The 20,093-nt window shown below is 33.2% G+C and overlaps 1 protein-coding gene and 1 long non-coding RNA gene across 5 annotated transcripts in view; one reads left to right on the plus strand and one right to left on the minus strand.

Annotated features, from left to right (window-relative positions):
• The window catches only part of LOC111043952 (calpain-A), a 35,019-nt gene extending 16,965 nt beyond the window's left edge, over positions 1-18,054 (plus strand). For all 3 annotated transcript variants that reach the window (XM_039442549.1, XM_039442551.1, XM_039442550.1), the window contains exons 2-10: positions 2,938-3,138; positions 4,486-4,555; positions 5,718-5,835; positions 6,600-6,734; positions 7,717-7,888; positions 10,195-10,376; positions 12,559-12,812; positions 15,736-15,890; positions 16,778-18,054. In XM_039442549.1, coding sequence (XP_039298483.1) covers positions 2,938-3,138; positions 4,486-4,555; positions 5,718-5,835; positions 6,600-6,734; positions 7,717-7,888; positions 10,195-10,376; positions 12,559-12,812; positions 15,736-15,890; positions 16,778-17,014 — 1,524 coding nt within the window. In that variant the 3' untranslated portion in view covers positions 17,015-18,054. The remainder of the gene's footprint in view (positions 1-2,937; positions 3,139-4,485; positions 4,556-5,717; positions 5,836-6,599; positions 6,735-7,716; positions 7,889-10,194; positions 10,377-12,558; positions 12,813-15,735; positions 15,891-16,777) is intronic.
• LOC111059974 overlaps positions 1-19,924 on the minus strand; it is a 70,286-nt gene extending 50,362 nt beyond the window's left edge. The window contains exon 1 of one of the 2 annotated variants that reach the window (XR_005573196.1): positions 19,317-19,924. This is a non-coding gene — a long non-coding RNA (uncharacterized LOC111059974). Of the gene's footprint in view, positions 1-19,271 lie in introns of both variants that reach the window. The other variant, XR_005573197.1, reaches the window with a different exon arrangement.
• Positions 19,925-20,093: the final 169 nt, after the last annotated feature.

Here is a 20,093-nt window from a genome sequence, read left to right on the forward strand (position 1 = left end):
ATATTTTGGAAATGTGTGTATATATTAGAAGGTGTTCACTACAGACTATTAATAAGACGCATGAATATAATACACGGCATAAGAGTACCTTCTCGGAATATCATAGATTGACTTTGTATGAAGAAAAACCCAGTTATATTGGTAGAAAGATTTACCAAGTACTAACAATTCGGTTGCGGGAAAAGAGTTTAAACGAAGTTTGAAATTATTTCTAAAGGAGGAGTGCTTTTATAGTCTGAAGGACTATTTTGATTACTGTAATAGAGTCGAAGACAAAATAGTAATTATATACTAGATGTAAATTTCATGAAAAATTAATGTAGTCTCGCTTTTGCTAGCACTTTGACTTGTCTGACGCCGCTGAGGCCAACCAGACGTAATATATATCTATCTATCTATCAAAGAACTGGGCTGAAATACAATAATTTATTATCATATTATCTTAATCGTCATCAAGAAATAAATAAAAATAATGAAATTATGTTTATTCAATCACTTAGAATCACACAACTTTTAGAAAAGTACCACAGGCTAAAGCAATGGGATCATTAATATGCCCCCAGAGAGGGGAAAGCTTGAAAGGTAACGAGATCATTTACCGCACACAGGAAAGAATTAATCAATGAAAATGCGATGTAAATTTTATGAATCCATTCTTCAGCCATCATGTCATACAAGTTTTATAATTTGGGCTCAACTCAAACAATTTTGCTGCTTGAGGGGGGAAAGGTTGTAGGTAACCATGTCCTTTGCCGTCCCCAGTGAAGAATTCATGGAAAATATAATGATATGTCAGCTGAAGATTGGGTAACCAGATTGTGGGAAAAGGTTGTGGATAACCAGGTTCTTTGCCGCCTCGAATTGGGTGCCTGATAAATAGTATTGGAATCATTGAGATTGTAGGAAATATTCATTTGATGAGTGTAAATTTTGCAAAAACATTAATTTTCAGAAAAACGTTTTAAATGAAAAAGTAATTATTAGAAGTAGAACAACTAACTAATTTCGTTACGAAATGAAGTCAAACATTCGAACAAGAGACCCCTCAGTACTGATGAACAGTGGACCAAATAAACTGTAAACAATTTTCCATTCCACTAATAAATAAATTAATGATTATCACTGATTAATCTTTACAATAAAAGCCTCCACACCATAACAAGTAAATTAAATCAGTGCCACTAATTAATAGACCTTGGGCGTCAAGCTTTCAAGGATTTATGCGTGTATCAGTAGAAGGCAAGGGTTGGTTAACGACAAATTGATGAATTACTCATAAAAAACATCACGCCACTATTTTCAATATTTAATCACGAGATAATTAACTCTGGAGTAGATTCCAAAATTTGAATTAAAACACTCGCACCGGTGAAAATAAGTTGATTAGTAGCCTACAATCATGTCTACAATAATCTACCCACAAGTGATTGATCAATTATAATTTATGCAATACTGTAGGTATGGAGATATAGTATATTGTTGAGTTCTTTTGATGGACTTTTTTGATGTCGTGAATTTTTGTAACTCTGTCAAACAATAAAATGTATGAAGAAGATAACCATCAAAACCACAAAATTATGATAACATCAAATTATCTAGCCAACATAATATAATTTATTGAAAGATCAACTTGGACCTTATTCTTCATATTTGAGAGAGAAATAATGCTACAATATGAAAGTTTCTCATGTTTCTCTCTCATCTCAACCATCATAAAATGATAATTTGTTAACTATTACCACTGAAATAGTATACTCCGTATCTGAGGAGTCCGGTCCAAGGTATCAAATTAACAATCTTCATTGACAATTGAGTTTCTCGAATGGAGTCGATAGTACTTGCTTGGCTAGCTTAATGAGTTTTGATTGGTTTTATTTTTAATAATGTAGAGTATGATATTTTTCCACATAATCCTGTGTAATGGCTGGGACCTCAAATTCGAGAAAGATTTTTCTGTTTGGATACAGTGAATTTGTATGACGTGCATTATCTGTACTGATTAGTTGATTTTTTCTTCCCAAGTGTTTTTTTCTCATAATTTGAAATGGAAAGTATAGTATTATAACAAAATGTAAAGTGACAGTATTCAATGCACATGTACATTTTTGATGAATGGTCGATTGTTTATTCATGTCTGATTGATTGTTCAAATATGATAAATATTTACATTTATCCATAATATTGCATCTCCTTGAATATAATGATATTATATATTTGAGAAACGGTTTGAATCAATGTTTGCGCTGATAAGATATCGCTTAGATATAAGTTATTTGAAGAATCATTCGCCTGCTACTCCCGTTGTAATGAAATTTTGCACAATACGGTAATTGAAATGAACGCATTGCCATTTAGTAACCGCATGGACTGGTGTGCAACGTGCAGTAGCGTAGAGAACATTTTACTTTCCTTGGTAATGGTGACCCCTTGAGCCAATCCCTTTGAATATGATCCATGAAATGGAAAACCACGTCCCGGTGGTTTGAATTCCACCTGAAACTGTAGGTCCACTACAATCAGTATTGAACACCTCATTACTCATCTCACAATTCTTACTATTGAAGAAGTACAAATTGTAATTTTTAGATAATTACTAATTTTAGTTCTCTTACTAACTTCACTTTCAATTATTATTGTTTGAATATGAACATCAGGTGTATCATTTCCTTATAATATTATGTCCTCCTTTCATTGTTATAGCAGCTTCACTTTTCATCAGCTGATTATATCTGTATCTGTACAGAAACAGTAGTAAGATACAGATATAATGAGTGATAATGAGCTGATACAAAGTGAAATGCGTTTGTTTATGGCGCTCAAGTCTGTACGCAGCTTAATGTTTCGAATTATTTTTCAAATGCTGTGCTGCTTATTCATTGGCCCATTCGATCACATAATATTATCTAATTGCACTCTTCTGTTGTGATTGTGATTTAGCTTGGAGAGGATGGCTCACGCTTTCGTCCGTGGGCCGATGACGTTCAGGACTTCTACAAGATCCGCGACTCATGTTTGGCCAGCGGTCAGTTGTTCGAGGACTCGCAGTTCGATGCGGTCGAATCGTCGCTCTCTTCCAGCAAATCGCCCAGTATTAGCAAATCGTTCGATGTCAAATCTATCAAGTGGAAAAGGCCCACGGTTAGTCACAACATCTTAATTTACAGCTTTAATTTGCTGTGGAGTGTAATAACTCAGCGAATCAAAATTAAATGAATCGCTATCCACTATTTGTTGTGTGCATGTAGGATGTAGGTTGAGAGGATTTTGAAAATTGTCGGAAGCGACCTAATAGGATTTAAATTTTTTAATGTAAAAAATAGAAAATTCTAGAGCATATAAAATGAGAAAGAATAGGACATCTACATCACAAATGCCAATTCAGTGTGTCCAATAATTAAAGAAATGATAGAAATAACGATTTTCATATGTAAATATTTTAATTGAACATCAATTCAGACTATTATGAAATTCAACTGTGAAATTGATGTATAACTCATTGCACGGGAGTGCAACTATCAGACATATAATATAAAATCATAGAGAAAGCATGTCCTCCCTGTATTTTTTTAATAATTATTTTCTTTCCTGTAATCTTAAAATTGTTGTTATTTTTTTCTATTTTTTTCTCTCTAGAATCTTTCGAAAAGATTGTTTCATCTTCTCTTTTTTCACATTTTCCTTTATAATAATGTAATTAATTTGATTATTTCAACTGTGTAAATGCTTTTTGCTTCCTTTTATTTACTATTTTTCATAATGTATATAAGTTAAATTGTTGTTCCAGTTACATGTGTAAATAAGGCTTTTTATGGATTTCTGTGAGTCTTCGTATGTGATGAAAATGAATGAATAAATAAATATGCGCATAAGGATAAGCTATCATGCGCCTGCTTCCTTCGTTGGGTCAACTTCTTTGAGCCTCTGATATTATTCATGAGTTGTAAAATCGCTTCTCGGTGGTTCGGAGCCCTTCTAAAACTGTAGGTGCATTCATTTCTCATCACCCACGCACAAGCCTCATCGCCCTCAGCAAAAACTTCATAACTACTGAAGGAGACAAAATAGCTAAGAAATTTTATTCCCTTATAATGGACTCTCATCCGCTGTGCTTTATACTTCAATAAATCTGTTAAATCTCAATATGATTTCCTCATAAAATTCGGATAATTATCCTAGAGTAGCTAGATAAGTAGATGCGGACAGGGAGTTTTTACTTCGTTGAGTGTCTCTAAGAATGTCTCTAAGAATAGCTAAGAATAGCTAAGAATAGCTCTCTAAGAATGTCTTGGATTATTGCAACAATGAATTATTACATGATCTATTGGTATAATAACACTTGATAGTAACTAGTCACATGCGCACATGTCATGAGTAGTATAGAATTAAATAGAATGCAGCCTATTCTATTTGTATTAACCTCTCCTACTATTTTTGTTCTGTATGGTTGTAACTGTCCATCAACTGACATTATTATTTTTGCTTCAGGAAATTGTCAATGGTCCACAATTTTTCGTGAAAGGGGCCACTAGATTTGATGTTCAACAAGGAAAACTTGGTGAGTAGAATCAACTCCATCGATGATAATTTGGTGAACAAATAAATATATGGTAATTATTTTAAAATGTGTGATGCATGTAAACTGTTACTAGTGTGCAAGATGTAAAAAACTGAGATACATAGCTTTGAATATAGAAATTGGCCATTCTTTGTGTATTGGAATATGGGCTTCTTAAGTACTCTCAACAATAAATTTTCCATTTTTCGACCGAATTTGACTTATTATGCATGATTTTGGACCGCTTTGACGACCCGAGAAGAATGAAGTAGTACGATGAAATCTGAGCATTGTGTCAATGAGTGTTTGAAATTTTGATCCTTGAGGTGTCCTTATGGGCGCCTCTCCACTAGAAAATACTGAAATGAAGTGCATCTAGCGGGTGATTCTCATAGAACATAGTTTCATGAACTCATGTCATTGTGCGAAATATTAACGTGAGGACAATGTAGTTGTTGATGATGGTTGAAGCTGAAAATTATGTGTTTTTCACAATATACAAGGAGCATTGTTGTCAGGTGTACCTGGAAATCTATATGAGATAGAGCGCTCTACCTGATATCAGATTGTAGAGCACAAAAATACGCCAAGAGGGATTTTGAATTATACATCTAAATGGTAACAATCGGAAGATATTGTTGATTTAAAATCTAAAATTCATCAAAATTGATTTTTTCTTCAAATTTTACTCATCTTTGAAAAATCATAACTCAGTACTCATGGAGATAGAGAGTTCCGAATGATCACATACTATTTATAATTTTATAATTTAAAAAAAGGCGAGAGAAAATTTTTCAGTCCGATTACCAGATTTGGCAGAAATAGTTGAAAACTGGGAAATGAGCCGAAAATACAAGGTTTTTGGGCCATTCTGTATCTAGCACAAGGAAATTTTACATGAAGAAATTGGTACTAGACTTCTCTTATGTACCCGAATAATATATTGAAAAATCAGAGCTACAATATAAATTGCAAGCACACCCCCTTTTTTATGTCTATATTGACTGGACTATATGGAATAAATAATACCGCTTTGAAGCGCTGAGAATTTACATTGGTCACAATAGATAGTAACGCTAACGGCAGCAGTATTATAACTGAATCAAAAATTGCCTGAGTCCCTCGGATACGACTAGAAGGTTAAGGACGTTTTATTTTCAAGGTGATTGCTGGCTGTTGGCGGCCGTAGCGAACCTGACATCGCACGAGCACCTATTCCAGCAAGTCGTGCCCAACGATCAGAGCTTCCAAGACAACTATGCGGGCATTTTCCATTTCAGGTTGGTCATACAGAGTTCACTTCAACTGGCAGTTGTTGTTGCATTGACGTCATTAAGGAATGCTGAAATTTTAAATTGAATACTATCAAAATAATCGTTATTCATCATTCAGATGTTGGTACTAGATAAAGCTTTTTTGTGCATATCCATACTTTTTCACAAATGATATATTGAGCATAAGAAATGCTTATTGAAGTAAGTGAGCTGCATCATAAAATTTAGTTCAAGGACAGCGTTACTGAATTATGAAGTTGCGCTCTCATTTTTCTGAAGGAACGTAAAGTTAGTATTATTTTTTGATACAGAATTTAAAAAAAATATTTGTGGGTGAATCGATAAAATGCAATAAATTTTTGTAATGATAACCAAAAGTCAATTTCATTTTTTTTTAAATCTGGTGGAACGAAATCCATCCGAAATCAAACGAAAAATAGAACTTACTTTTCATTTTCAAATGAATTAATAAGCAATAACTATCAGTTTAGTCGTTGCCACCTTTAATAAAAAAATTGTAATTTTGAAATTATGTTCAACAATTCATAGACCAAACTGAATCCTCGATTGAATTTCTGTATAACTATGAGTTATCATAACTATGAATATGTGGTACTATACTAATATTGTTCAACAATTCATAGGTATAGTTGGAAACTTAGGTGCCTTCATTATTCCATGGATGTTGTTTTAAAATTGATAGTTATATTTGATAACATTTTTATTAATTCTAATATTCTCAAATTTGTGAATATTTTATACTGTTGTAGGTTTTGGCAGTACGGTGAGTGGGTGGACGTGGTAATAGATGATCGCCTGCCAACTTACTATGGAGAGCTTGTCTTCCTGCATTCCAAACAACAGAACGAATTCTGGAGCGCTCTGCTAGAGAAGGCTTATGCCAAGTAAGATGAAAGTCCAAATTAGAAAAGCGTTGTCTTGAAGGCGTTTCAGGACATGTATTAACAAAAAATCAACATTGTTGATTTTTTTGAGCTAAAAATCAACATTGTTGATTTTTTGTTAAGCTGTACATGTCCTGAAAGTCATAACTCATCAAGTTTATACCAGTTTCCTTTATTTCAGAAACTTTTTTCGCCAATTTGACAATTTTATCTTTTGTTCCTATTCCAACTTATCGAGAAATTCATACCATTCTCAAATAAACAAACTGAATCAATCATAGCCCTCATAAAACTCCACTTGTGGGAAGAGTGATGGTAAGTTGGATAGAAAGATTTGAGCTGATATTCTCGACAAATTCGGGAGGGATTTTTGAAAATATAGTGTCTTAGGCTACTCTTACACTACTTTCCTTTCTGTGATAATATTTTTTCACTGCAATATTATTCATTGAATCCAAGCCTAGAGGCTTTCACCATAAAACTGTTCCCTCCAGTATTCAAAAGAGAGTTGAGTTACATGAAGTGACTTTTTTCCAACTTTTTTACTTTTTTCATATTGACCAATTTTTTTGATTATGCAACTCAAATTGAATCTGGAAAAAATATTTTCAATGATAGGTGTTTGTGCAAATTCATTAATGACAATAAAGACATTGATGACATTGCAGTATCCATTTGCTCAAATTATTAAATCAATTGAGAAATTGCAGCACCGATTTGTTCAATAAATTAATAAATTGATGAGAAAAAATGCAGCATCCATCATACTCACTTTTTGGTTTTGGTGGCTTTTCTAAAGAATATGTTTCACATTCAAAGGATTCTTCTAAAAATACTGCTTAACTGTAAGATCTCAATAAACTAATTCATTGAATTATCGAAATAATATTATAATATTTCATGAATTACGATTTGTAGAATTTTAGAAATGATATATTCCTGTAATGTATCATTCTCTAATTTCTAAAGATTCCATTTTCAGACTATATGGCTCTTACGAAGCGCTGAAAGGCGGTAGTGCTTCCGAAGCCTTGGAGGATTTCACTGGCGGCGTCACAGAGTTTTACAACTTGAGGGACAAAACACCGTCCAACCTGTTCAAAATAATGGAAAAAGCACATGAAAGGTCATCTTTGATGGGATGCTCAATTTATGTAAGTTCAACCAATTAATATACAGATAATAAATCATGTTTTAATTGCTATGACCAAGCGATTTGAATATGGAAACCGTCGAGTATACAGGGACAATTCAGCGACAAATACTGTATCTATAAACTATCACTTAGGGCTCCTCAACTCTAGTTCCCCCAAAGAGCACTTAAAGTAATGACCTCTCAAGTGTCACTCAATTCAATTAACCTCAAATAATGTTCCCAGGAACATCCTGAATTGTTTTTGCTGGGCCTGAATCATTGTAGTAGGCCTGAAGCCTACAGTTGAATGCTTATGAGTCTACTCTGTGTTTTTAAACAAATCAATACAGGTCTTTGATGACTTCTAAGGCAGTTTTTTGTTTATGAGCTTTATCGGATACGAAAGATAGTGAGGAGTATAAGCTTGAAGAAAAGGAATATACTTGCCTCTTCATTCTAGGATTTCCATTATTGAGAATGGTATTGAATGGAAAAATACTAGTCTAGCTACACAGATAAGCCAAGTTCGCAACTTTCTTCTTCATTGACTAATTTACCTATTTTGAGGAATTTCTCTTGAAATTTCTCTCCATATTATCTATGCCAGATAGTCCTGCTATCTCAACTAATATTTTCAAATAGTGAAATGTCTTATTTTTGTAGACAAACGGTTGAAAGAAGCTCTGACAGCTGTTGTTGCTGACAGCCCAATGCAACTCTCCAGGTGATCTCTCCCCATCGACTGTCTTTTCCAATCTTCTGCCCCAAGTAGAAAGAATGTTCAACTTTTTCCATTCTTGCTTCCTCCAGTGATATTCCCTCCTCTTCACAGTTGAATGTCATGACTATTGACTGGTTAAAATTCACCTTCAGTACTGTACTGATGAATATATAGAGCATCCAAATTTGATTATTTTTTAGATAGTACGGTACCATTCATTCAAGTTAGTTAAGCCTTGAGAATGATGAACTTGAAGAGGAAACATAAATTCTCAAACCACAGCGTCACCTTCTCCCCATAGTCCAATCAATAGACATTGAAAAGGAGGTGTAATCTGAAATCATGTAGAGCGCTTTATCTCAAGATCAAGTACTGTTTTTATAATAACGGGTTACCGAGATACACAGCTTTGAATATAGAAATTGACCATTTTTGGGGGTATTGAAATTCTGGTTAAAGTACACCCGAGGATGAACTCTCCATTTTTTTAAAATTCGACTTATGGTTCATAAATTTGAACCGCCTTGACGAGTCCAGAAGAATGAACTGTAGTACGATGAGATCCCATCATTGTGTCAAAAGTTATGCATGTTTGAAATTTTGATTCTTAAGGTGTTCTTAAATCGAATGCATCTAATGGGTGATTCTGATAGAAGATGATCTTATTAAGTTGTATCATTTGTGCGAAATCTCAATGTGATGACAATAAAGTTGGTGATGATGGTAGAAGCTAAAAATTAGGTACAAAGAGCATTGTTGTCAGGTTTACCTGCAAATTTATATGAGACAGAGCGCTCTACCTGGTCTCAGATTGTAGAGCCCAAAATCACGCCCAGAGGGATTTTGAATTATACATTCAAATGGTAACCGGAAGTTTGATTTGATTTGGAAGATATTGTTGATGAAAAACTAAAACTAATCAAAATTGATTTTCTTTAAAAATTATAATCATTATTGAAAAAACATAACTCATTATACTCATTGAAGATAGAGAGTTTCTTATGATCTCATTTTATTCAGAATTTTATAGTTATAAAAACATGGGAGCGAATTTTTCTTTCCGATTACTGGATTCGGCGGAAATAGCTGAAAACTGACATATGAACTGAAAATACAAGGTTTTTGAGTCACTCTGTATCTAGCACAAGGAAATTGTGCATGAAAAAATTGGTTCTGGACTTCTCTTTTGTATCCAAACAATATATTGTAAGATCAGAACTACAATATAAATTTCAAGCACCAATTCACGGTATTTAGATTAAAACGGTAGGGGTCACGTAATGTGTGCGCAGTGGACATAGAGCTAGATTGCGTCATCTCCACCAACCGAGGTTTTCAACACCTATTGGAAATTTATGAAACTTATCCGTTGAAAACAGATGACTTAATAAAAAAAGGCTTCAGCTACACCGGAAATTCAGCACAAACATGCGCGTGACAACTACCGTCTTCTTCAACTGGTGCATCTCCTGCACCAATGTATATAGTGACTGGATTACCATGCTTTATACAAGCATGACAGCTCTTTCGATTCATCAATAGTATTTCCAATGTTGAATTCTCTCTATTTACAATAATTTGATAGATTTCTGTGTATTTTGCAGCCTGATCCGAATGCATGGGAAGCTCGAACATCAGAAGGCCTGGTTAGGGGACATGCCTACAGTATCACTGAGGTAAAGTTGGTAGACATTACCACCCCAACTAAAACCGGCAAAATCCCTCTACTAAGGATAAGAAATCCCTGGGGTGATGGAGTCGAATGGAATGGAGTATGGAGTGACAAGTGAGTGAACATTTCCTGTAAATCAGCAGATCATCTATAATTATAATGAAAGAAATAACTGGTTTATACATGTACAGGATAGGAAATTCACGAATGGCACTTCATCACGTCTGATCTACTCTACTGATTAACTTGAAATTTTACATAGATTCTCAATTTACCAAGGATAGTTATAGGCCTATTTTAAATTCTCCAAGATTTCAGTAGGTCAAGTTTTCAGATTGTCAAGTTCTTAATTAGAACCCCTTGCGGAGCACGTGTAACCTGCTTCTTATAATCAAAGTGCTTTATCACTACAAAAATAACAATTAAACTTATTTCAATAAAGGAATGGGTGAAAATAAATTATTACTTTAAAATTCCTAATTGCTAAAGAAATTATATTTTTCAATTTTTCTCAAATAATTATGTTTGATGTTATTAATATGTTTATTGAAGTATGCAAATGTCCACTAATCTGTTTTGGAATTATAGAGCGATCTTGAATATTTGATTTAACATATAATTAATGTAAAATAGTTAATCATATGATATAACCAAAGTATCTTGGTTATATCATAAGATTAACTACTTTACATTAATTATATGTTTGTATATTTTATTTATCTATCTGTATTATACTGGTCTTGATTATTTTTTATTTTTTTTATAAGAGTTGTATTAATTCTAAAATCATGTTTAATATAGTGAGGAATGTTTGAACTCGTGGCTAGAGCACAAGATTCCTTTTTCTAGCCACGCCAATTATTTATTTATTTTATTGTAATACTATTGTTAATTGGTGATTACATTTGATTTGATTTGTTTTGAAAAGTAAGAGCTTAATCACATCTTGAACTATGTCAACATTATTCAATTTCCAAATTGTTCAGTAAATAAGAAAGCTAGGTTCTTCGTAATAGTATGATTACATTGTTTACTTTCAATTATTATTCGAATATTGTAGACACTGTCCACTTGAAAAGCATTGCTTTATTGACTTCATATTAGAGAGATAATAAAGTAGTTAAATTTCAAAACTTCTACTTCCCTTCTCAATTCCTTGTCAATAAACAATACCTATTATTACTTATAGTTTGCATAAAAATTCGAAATATAACAATGAAGATGTTATTGTTGTATCCTATCCTTAAAAAGATGTAAAATCGATTGGAAATTGAAATTTTTTCTACAGATTCCCTCCATAGTTTCAATATAGAATATGACGAAGTCTTAAGGTGCGTACAGATATACGCGCCGCGAACATGAGCAATTCACTTTTAATCAGCTGATTATATATGTATTTTTACAGAAACGGTAAGATACAGATATGAAAAGCTTGGCATCAGCTGATTAAAAGTGAATTGCTCTTGTTCGCGGCGCGTAGATCTGTACGCACCTTTACGGTTTCATCCCACTATGAAGCAATGTTGTACAACGCAACGTTCTTATGAAAAGTGTTCAGTTTATTCAACGTTTTTGTTTTGGGAAGGAACCTTAAAAAAATTACTGTAATACTCCATTATTGTCTTTAAAAAATCCCATGTGTTTCAATTGAAGTTGATAAATCTTTGAAAAATCCCATGTGTTTCAATTGAAGTTGATAAATCTTTGAAAAATCCCATTTGTTTCAATTGAAGTTGATAAATCACCATTGGAGAATCATAATTATATATCGATAAAACCATTACTATTTTTCTCAGCTGAGAAGAGTTGGAAAGAAACTTTCAAAGTTTCATGAGTTCTCTATTGAAATGCTATAGGATGACGAATTTGATGAATTTGTATTAAATGAAATATTTACAGTGTTAAATCGGTGTAATAGACAGCGAGTATATCGTTGAAAAGTGATTATCTTGATTGCGTGCTTCACAAACCATGCAGAAATTAATACTGATACAAACACTGGAGTAAAATTTACTTGAGCTACATCTTCTTGCAAATCCTACGGCCAGTTGCACAGAAAACCAATCTCATTTAACCGCTGTAAATGACGACATCTAGCCGAACCAATTTGCGATTGGACCCTAGTAAGTACTCAACCAAACTTCAATCCTATCATTGCAATTTACTCTCCAGATCACCTAATTGAAGGTTGGAAGGACACTTTCAAGGTGACCTATCATGCATTCTTCAATGCTATTGGAATGCTGTAGATAAGTGAGATTGACTATTTTATTCTATTATTGCAATTCACTTCCAGATCACCGGAATGGCAGTATATTCCGGAGACTGCGAAGCAGGAGATGGGGCTGACGTTCTCGTATGACGGCGAGTTCTGGATGTCGTACCGGGATTTCACTCAGCGCTTCGACCAACTGGATATCTGCAATCTGAGCCCGGACTCTCTGCTTGAGAATATGCTGACTAAGCACGACAAGAAGAAGTGGGAGATGAGTGTGTTCGAGGGAGAGTGGGTGAGGGGAGCAACAGCTGGTGGTTGCAGAGTCAATCCGGGTGAGTCCCTCATACCCATTTCCTAGCACATGCTATACCAAAATTTGGGAGAAGTATAGTTTTGGGCCAAGAATGTTGTTCTATCTTGATCATATCGATACTTGGTAAATTCATATGGCTGACTCACTCACTCACTGATAATGATTTCTGAAAAACTACTGGATGGATTGCAACAAAACTCAGAATATAGCTTCTCTATTATAGGTCCTAGGTGCTCACTAAGAAATCTTTCGACGATATTTCAACTTTAAGGGTGGTTTTTGAAGGGTTGAAGTTCGTCTTTTAGCATGTATATTCTTCTTCTTCCTATCTCCTAATTATAATATTGAAATGTCATACAATATGTTAATAGAACTATAATCTAGAGAGAGTACCTTTTTGAAACAATTGTTATGGTTGAAATTGGCAATTAAATTTATTAACAGTCTAGTTTTATCAGGTTGGCAATTAATTTGAGGATGGTTACTAAACAAGATTTTAGTTCTGTCACTTCATTAGGTTAAGTTGAAGAACTTATTTCAAATAAATTTATTGAGAAACAATTTGATTGGGCACTGCTGCTTCAGAGCTTTACCTGGGAGTACAGATATTTCATTAAATCTTAATGTTTCATAAAACAAAATTTCATCACGGGAGTTGCTCTATGAATCAAAAAGGATAACAACGATTTTGATTAGATTTAAATCATTAATATAATCTAGCAATGTGTATTCTACTTAAGCTAGTAGAAAAAGTAGAACTGCGAAAGAATTTTCATCCATAGCAAAAGACTGGCTATTTCAAAACTAATAAATAGATAACGATTTTTTAATTCTCTCCTAAGAGCCCATCACATAACTCAGTTACAATAATATTCATGTATGTTCGGTCAATTTCTTATTTTTTGTAATCAGTTATTTACATTTTTCTCCTTAGCTCATACTTGATCAATATAGTATTATTTCATTATTATCAAACTTAATAACACTGCGCTTTTGTTTTTTTTCTAAATGATGTTTTATCATTGTTCACACATGAATATACACTTGTACCGCAATGGCCGTATAATACTTTGCTTAAGTTTTTAAAGTAGCAACTATATAGCATTTAATGTATGTACCTAACTAAGATTCATGACACTGGCAGCGCCAGTACACAATTGCTGCCAGGTTAATTATAAGAGATTCAAGTTGAGAGATCTCGAATTCCATAATCATGAATTAAAAAATAACTACAGGTCGGATAAAAATGATCCAAACACCAATAGAAAGAAGACATTCTCCCCGTTATTTTTATATAGAGTTCTTACGCATTACGAGACTCTGATTCATTCTGTGAGAACTGATATTCAAAAGAAAAAAACAATTTACTCGATGTATCCAATTTCATCAAAAAAGTTGAATTTTTCAACACTGAAACGTTTTTAGCACTACTGGGATATCGGGGATGAGATATCTACATTTAATTCTGAGGTTAAATTGGAAATTTTCAATTTCACACGATTTGGCAACCCTGTAATCTTTTCGGATTGAAGGCAAAGTCTTAACTTATTTTACACAGACTTTCGATGATACGTGAAAGAAAAGAATCCCTTGGAATGGGAGAGAAACTAGATTGATCGCTTAACTTGTGCGATAAAGACAGTCAGATTATCGCCAAAAAATTTAACCTTGAAAATAAATGTTATAATCGTTGAGTTTAAAAGAATTTTTTTGAAATCATTGTGTGATTTTATTTTTCTAATGTTATGAAGGAAACCTTCATAACATCTAAATTGTTTCAATCTGATATTTTGATTATCAGAAAATTGAAAATCATATCCTGAATAATTGTTTCAATTTTATATTGATTATCAGAAAATTGAAAATCATTTCCTGAATACTGTGATTAGAAGAAAAACTGACATGCACTGTATTCAAAAGTAATAAAATGATAATCTGTTAAAGTTCCCATAAATAAATGCTGATCCTAGATAGAAATGATATAATAATTTATAAATTCATGTAACCCAATATTGTTCACGTACAAAAACTCATCTATCAAGGTCTTCTAACTAAAACCATCTCTCCACAAACTGCGACAGAATAGGTATTGTCCTTTGGAAAAAAGTTTTGAATTATATTGAAAACTTTATAGGATGAATTTGTCAAGCCGAATCGAATTGGAGTTTCTAAACACTTGAAAAGAACATAATCAATACTTACCCTTCAATTTTGTTTTTGAAATTAAAATTTAATTTTTTAAACTTTGAATTTTTTGTTACCGGTACCATTTTTTCTCTTTTTTATTTGTAAGGTTATTTTTATTCCACGTCTTCTTTGTAAATATTTTAATACATTATCTACCTAAGGATCAAATTGAGATCTTGAGAACTGTTGTATGCCAGTTTAGTTTTCTTGGAACAAAGTTGAATTCTTCTTTCATGCCATATTCTCATTGGCTGCTTTCGAAATGAGAGATTGCACAGCTCAATACAGAAATGTAGGCAATTTTGGAAAAGTGTCTCATTGTAAAGAAAGACACTTTAAAATATACTACCTACATTTATTTAACTTGAATGTTATAGTATGCTCTTGATTTTGAAATTTCAGAGTTTAATGTCTGAAGAGAGTAATTCTAAAAATTATTTTCAAACAAAATCCAAAAGTAAGGGAAACGTGAACACAATTCAAAACAAATTGTACGGTACAAATCTAAAAATTATTACGTTCCAACTTTATAATTCTACTACTTGTTATAATTTTCTCATGGCATCCTTTATTCTTTTTTTAAGATTCATTGGATATCGAATACCGTACATGTTTCTTTGGTTTATGTCTGTCTTCAGTATATCGTTACTACAGAGTAACTATATATCCTGGTTATATAGTTACTGTAATCATTACTACCATCATAGTTGACAACATGTTTCTTTTTATAAATGAATGTTATTTGAAATCCACAGAAACGTTCTGGCACAATCCTCAATACATCATCACTCTGACTGATCCTGATGAGAAGGACGAGGAAGACAAGTGTACTGTCCTTGTTGCTCTCATGCAGAAGAACAGGCGCAAAATGGGTGCTGAGAGTCTACACATTGGTTTTGCCGTGTACCATGTGAGTGTTTTCAGAATTATCAGTTTCCTCTGCCATTTTGTATTATGGTCCGATGAATAAATCTTCTATTTTCAAGTCCTAATAACTACTGTTTGCTCTTTCTACTCTTCTACTGTTACCCAGTTACTAAACTTGTAATTAGTCTTCGACTTTTTTCACGAAGCTCTTTCAAGACCTGGATTAGTGTGGAATGTGCATACTGAATTCTCAATCATACTATCGATATCATTGTTTCTAATTTTCCAATTATGTCTCTATCAAATACCACTTCAAATCAAATCAAATTTGATTAAGGGTTCACTTACTTTCGTCAGAAAGGGTTCACTTACTTTCGCTATGTCTCTATAGTGGGGCCCACGTTATAATACCCCATAGTAAATGCTAAGCCAGTTAAATTTTAATCGTGATTAATTCCACGAGATCCAATCAGAAAAGCCGTCTTATCAAAAAGATCTTCCCTGATTGGTTCTCGTGAAATTAATCACGGTTAAAATTTCACTGGCTATTGTGCAACCAGGCCTAAGGGTAATACATTATTATGAGTTTGTGTTGGAAGACCTAGAAAAACCACTCAATTTGATAATACTTCATTCCTTTTACTCACTGTTCCCACCACCAAATATTTTCTAATTGATAAATAATGTTTTCTTCAAGAACAATGTCCATTGTTCACCCTAAATTGGAACAACATTACATTCGTTTTATTAATTCTACTCTCAGTAATTAATGAGTCCCTTATTATTCTACTATAGGTAACTACTAAACCGAATTCAGTAACTGATAAATTTCTTCTACTATAAAATGCAACTAACAAATTCTTTCTACTGTCTGTAACTGATAAACGAGTATCTGATACTGATGAGTTTCTTTATTGTGGTTCGTGACAGATGGAAGACGCAAATAACCTTCCGAAACCGCTGGACCTGAACTTCTTCAAGTACAACGCGTGTGTGGCGGAAACTCAATTCATCAAACAGCGTGAGGTGACGGCTCGCTTTAAGCTGCCACCCGGTGTCTATTGCATCGTGCCCTCCACATTCGATCCGAACGAGGAGGGCGAGTTCCTACTACGCGTCTTCTCCGAGACCAAGAATTACATGTTTAGTTTCTCTAAAGGAAGATGACATATTGATCACTGATGATAAATGGACAGTCGTAGTTGGCATACCTGTACAAGAATTTAATATTGTAGTTTCTTCAGCCAAAGATGCTATTCGAATGTTAGATTCTAAAGCTGAAAAAGAAGCTAATGTTACAGCAGAAAACTCTAATCAAATTGGAGCTCAAAACACGGACAATGTTGAGACACAAGCATCAATAAGGCCTAAACGCGAACGACGTTTGCCTTCACGTCTAAATGATTATGACATTAATTATTAATAATAATTTCGCAACTAGTTGATGGATTAAGCACCCTACACATTTTCAGATCAAACTTCAGACAGTCTGGGTCTGATCTTGTACAATTACAAAGTAATTGTACATAATTTCTTATTAAAGTATTACCTTCATAGCAACAACCCAGATGATATAATATAATTTCTAGAAAAATAAATAGTAGAATTTAGTTTGTAAAGATATTCCTTCTTTATTTTAGGAATCCTATTCTTGTCTCTTGAGATAATACGAAGTGGAAATCAGTCGAGTGAAGAAGAACATTGTTGTTTGAAATCCGGTTTAGTTTTTTTAAAGGAAGATGACAATCATATTGATCACTGATGATAAATGGTCAGTCGTAGTTAGCATAGATGTACAAGAATTTAATATTGTAGTTTCTTCAGCTAAAGATGCTATTCGAATGTTAGATTCTAAAGCTGAAAAAGAAGCTAACACGTACACTATGCTAATGTATGTTATGGTTTTTCTAAAATAAAGTAAAAAAAGAATTCAACGGATAGTTAACCAGCTTAGTAGCGAAATAGCATCGTTTGAATAATGAATGTTACTTAGAACGGATTTCAAACACGTGAATCATGATCATTTAATTGAAATTAATGGGAAGATAGTCAATGTTGAAAAGCAGTCACAAATCGTAACTAACCTGGTAGAAGATCAATTGCAATTATACATACTCTTTATAAGGACTGTGTAGAATTTTATAATCACGTTAATTGATGTTAAATAAACTCTATAAAAAAGAATTGAAGACAACTTGATGAAGTTTTTTGCTTTCGTTATTTTATTATTTTCCACGTACATTTGTCACCTTTCTATCTTTTCAAATTATTAGAAAGCACTTATAAACTGTTCTCGCCATTTCTTATTCTCATTGAATATCAATTAATTGTTCTAATTATTGTTCTTTTGAAGAGTGCATCTTTACAGGAAAGATATTTTTAGGAAATTTCAATGTTCAGTAGGTATATGAATAAACTACCTACATTCGGGTTTGGACTTCATATTAAAAAATGATTGTCAAATATTTGTGCCCGTGTTCGGTTGAGAGGAAATATTCCTCCCACGAGCTCTGTTGGGAGAAATATTTTCACTGAACTGGACTCGGACACGTATACTGACAATGGGGGATCCACTTTGAGAGAGAAACAGTAGAACTCTTCCTCAAGTATAGAATATGAGCTGAGATAAATGAGGATGAAATAAATTAATTAATCGATAAAAAATAGAGTTACAGATTTGCTCACTCAAAGCCATGTAAATTGTAAATAAGAACTAAATTTATTAATTTTGGATATATAAGATTTTATAGCCCATAGGTACCGTATCTGAATCATCGTAGAAGATGAAAAAAGTCAATCGATGAATAAAGTTAATGAATGACTCGCTTACTAGAAGCCACATCAATACGAACATTTCTAAAAAAAGGATTGTATTTCTAAATCATTGCCAAAGATTGAATGAATTCGAGAATGCGATATTTTAATTGTTTTGGGTTTTTAGTCCATTTAAATTCTAAATTTTGGTTTGATTATTTTTGAACTCGAAATTTGAATCTAATTGATTATACCAATCCCTTGGTAATTGATTATCAATAATTGATAATCACTAATACTATTAAGATATATTGGCACTTCTGTCAAAATCCGGAAAGGGAACAGCTTTGAGCTAGGCCTGTTGACCCTTTTCTGTATAAATGAATAGTGTATTATGGAACGTGAAATAAATGAATAAATAATAAATTATGTTACTTTTCATATCACCAATACTTTCTTCACTTCACATTACCAATAAATAACCATCATTTTATTCCAATATTCTGATTTAGCCTATATCTCAATTATCTCTACATATCAACTAGCAACTTTTAAGCATCCATGACGCTGTTACCAATTTATTGGCCTGAAAAGCCAGGATATAGGGAAACAGTTGGTTTCAGAATGTTTACAGTTAGGAACCAACAATTTTCAATATTATAATTCGTACCTTGACTGAAAGAGTTTATGCATGGTAGTGGAGGTGACCAGATACCTTCAGTCCTATTGCCTACTTGCTGGTTGTGCTGCTGAAGTCCTGAGGTGCAGAGAGAGTGGAGGAGGTGCTGACGCTGAGGTGGAGAAAGAGCGTAGAGAGAAGTCACTGATCAGTTTGAAAGCTCAATCACAAGTGAAGCGAATACTAGTTTACTTCAATAGACAAAGCGTCAATTCCAATCCACCCACTAGTAGAAGGATTTTTTTTTTAAGGAAAAAAGAATGTGATAGTGACAGAAACACTTCCGCACAGATACACCCACGTCCTCTGCACTATATTAATTCATTTATCATGAAACAAAAACACAATAATTATGTTTTATCAGAAATAATAAATAGAATTCAGTTATTTCTTATCAAGAGACTTTGTTAGGGTATTGTGAGAACTATTGTATTTCAGTCTAATAGTTCTTTGAAACACAATGATACGATGTGGCGAACTTGACAAATCTAATCGCAGATTTTGGGCTTACCGTATCCTCGGAAATTTTCTCAAATCCATTGTTAGTGCGCCTCTAGAAGGCCAACTGAACACATATGCCAAATGTGAACGTATTTGGTTCAGAAGATTTTTAGTTCTGTTGATTGTGAATGAGTGAGTGAATGAATCAGTGCTATTTTGCTTTTTTACACCGTGTCCCACTAGGAGCTTTACACGTTTAATTGTATATTACGTGCCCATTCATGCACCGAACTTTTTAAAATTTTACACAGTTTACAAAGTAGGTACTTGAAAATTTTCTGGGAAAATTTCAGCTCCGTAACCTTCGTAGAA

Source organism: Nilaparvata lugens, chromosome X (assembly GCF_014356525.2).
Source record: "Nilaparvata lugens isolate BPH chromosome X, ASM1435652v1, whole genome shotgun sequence".
Taxonomy (NCBI): domain Eukaryota; kingdom Metazoa; phylum Arthropoda; class Insecta; order Hemiptera; family Delphacidae; genus Nilaparvata; species Nilaparvata lugens.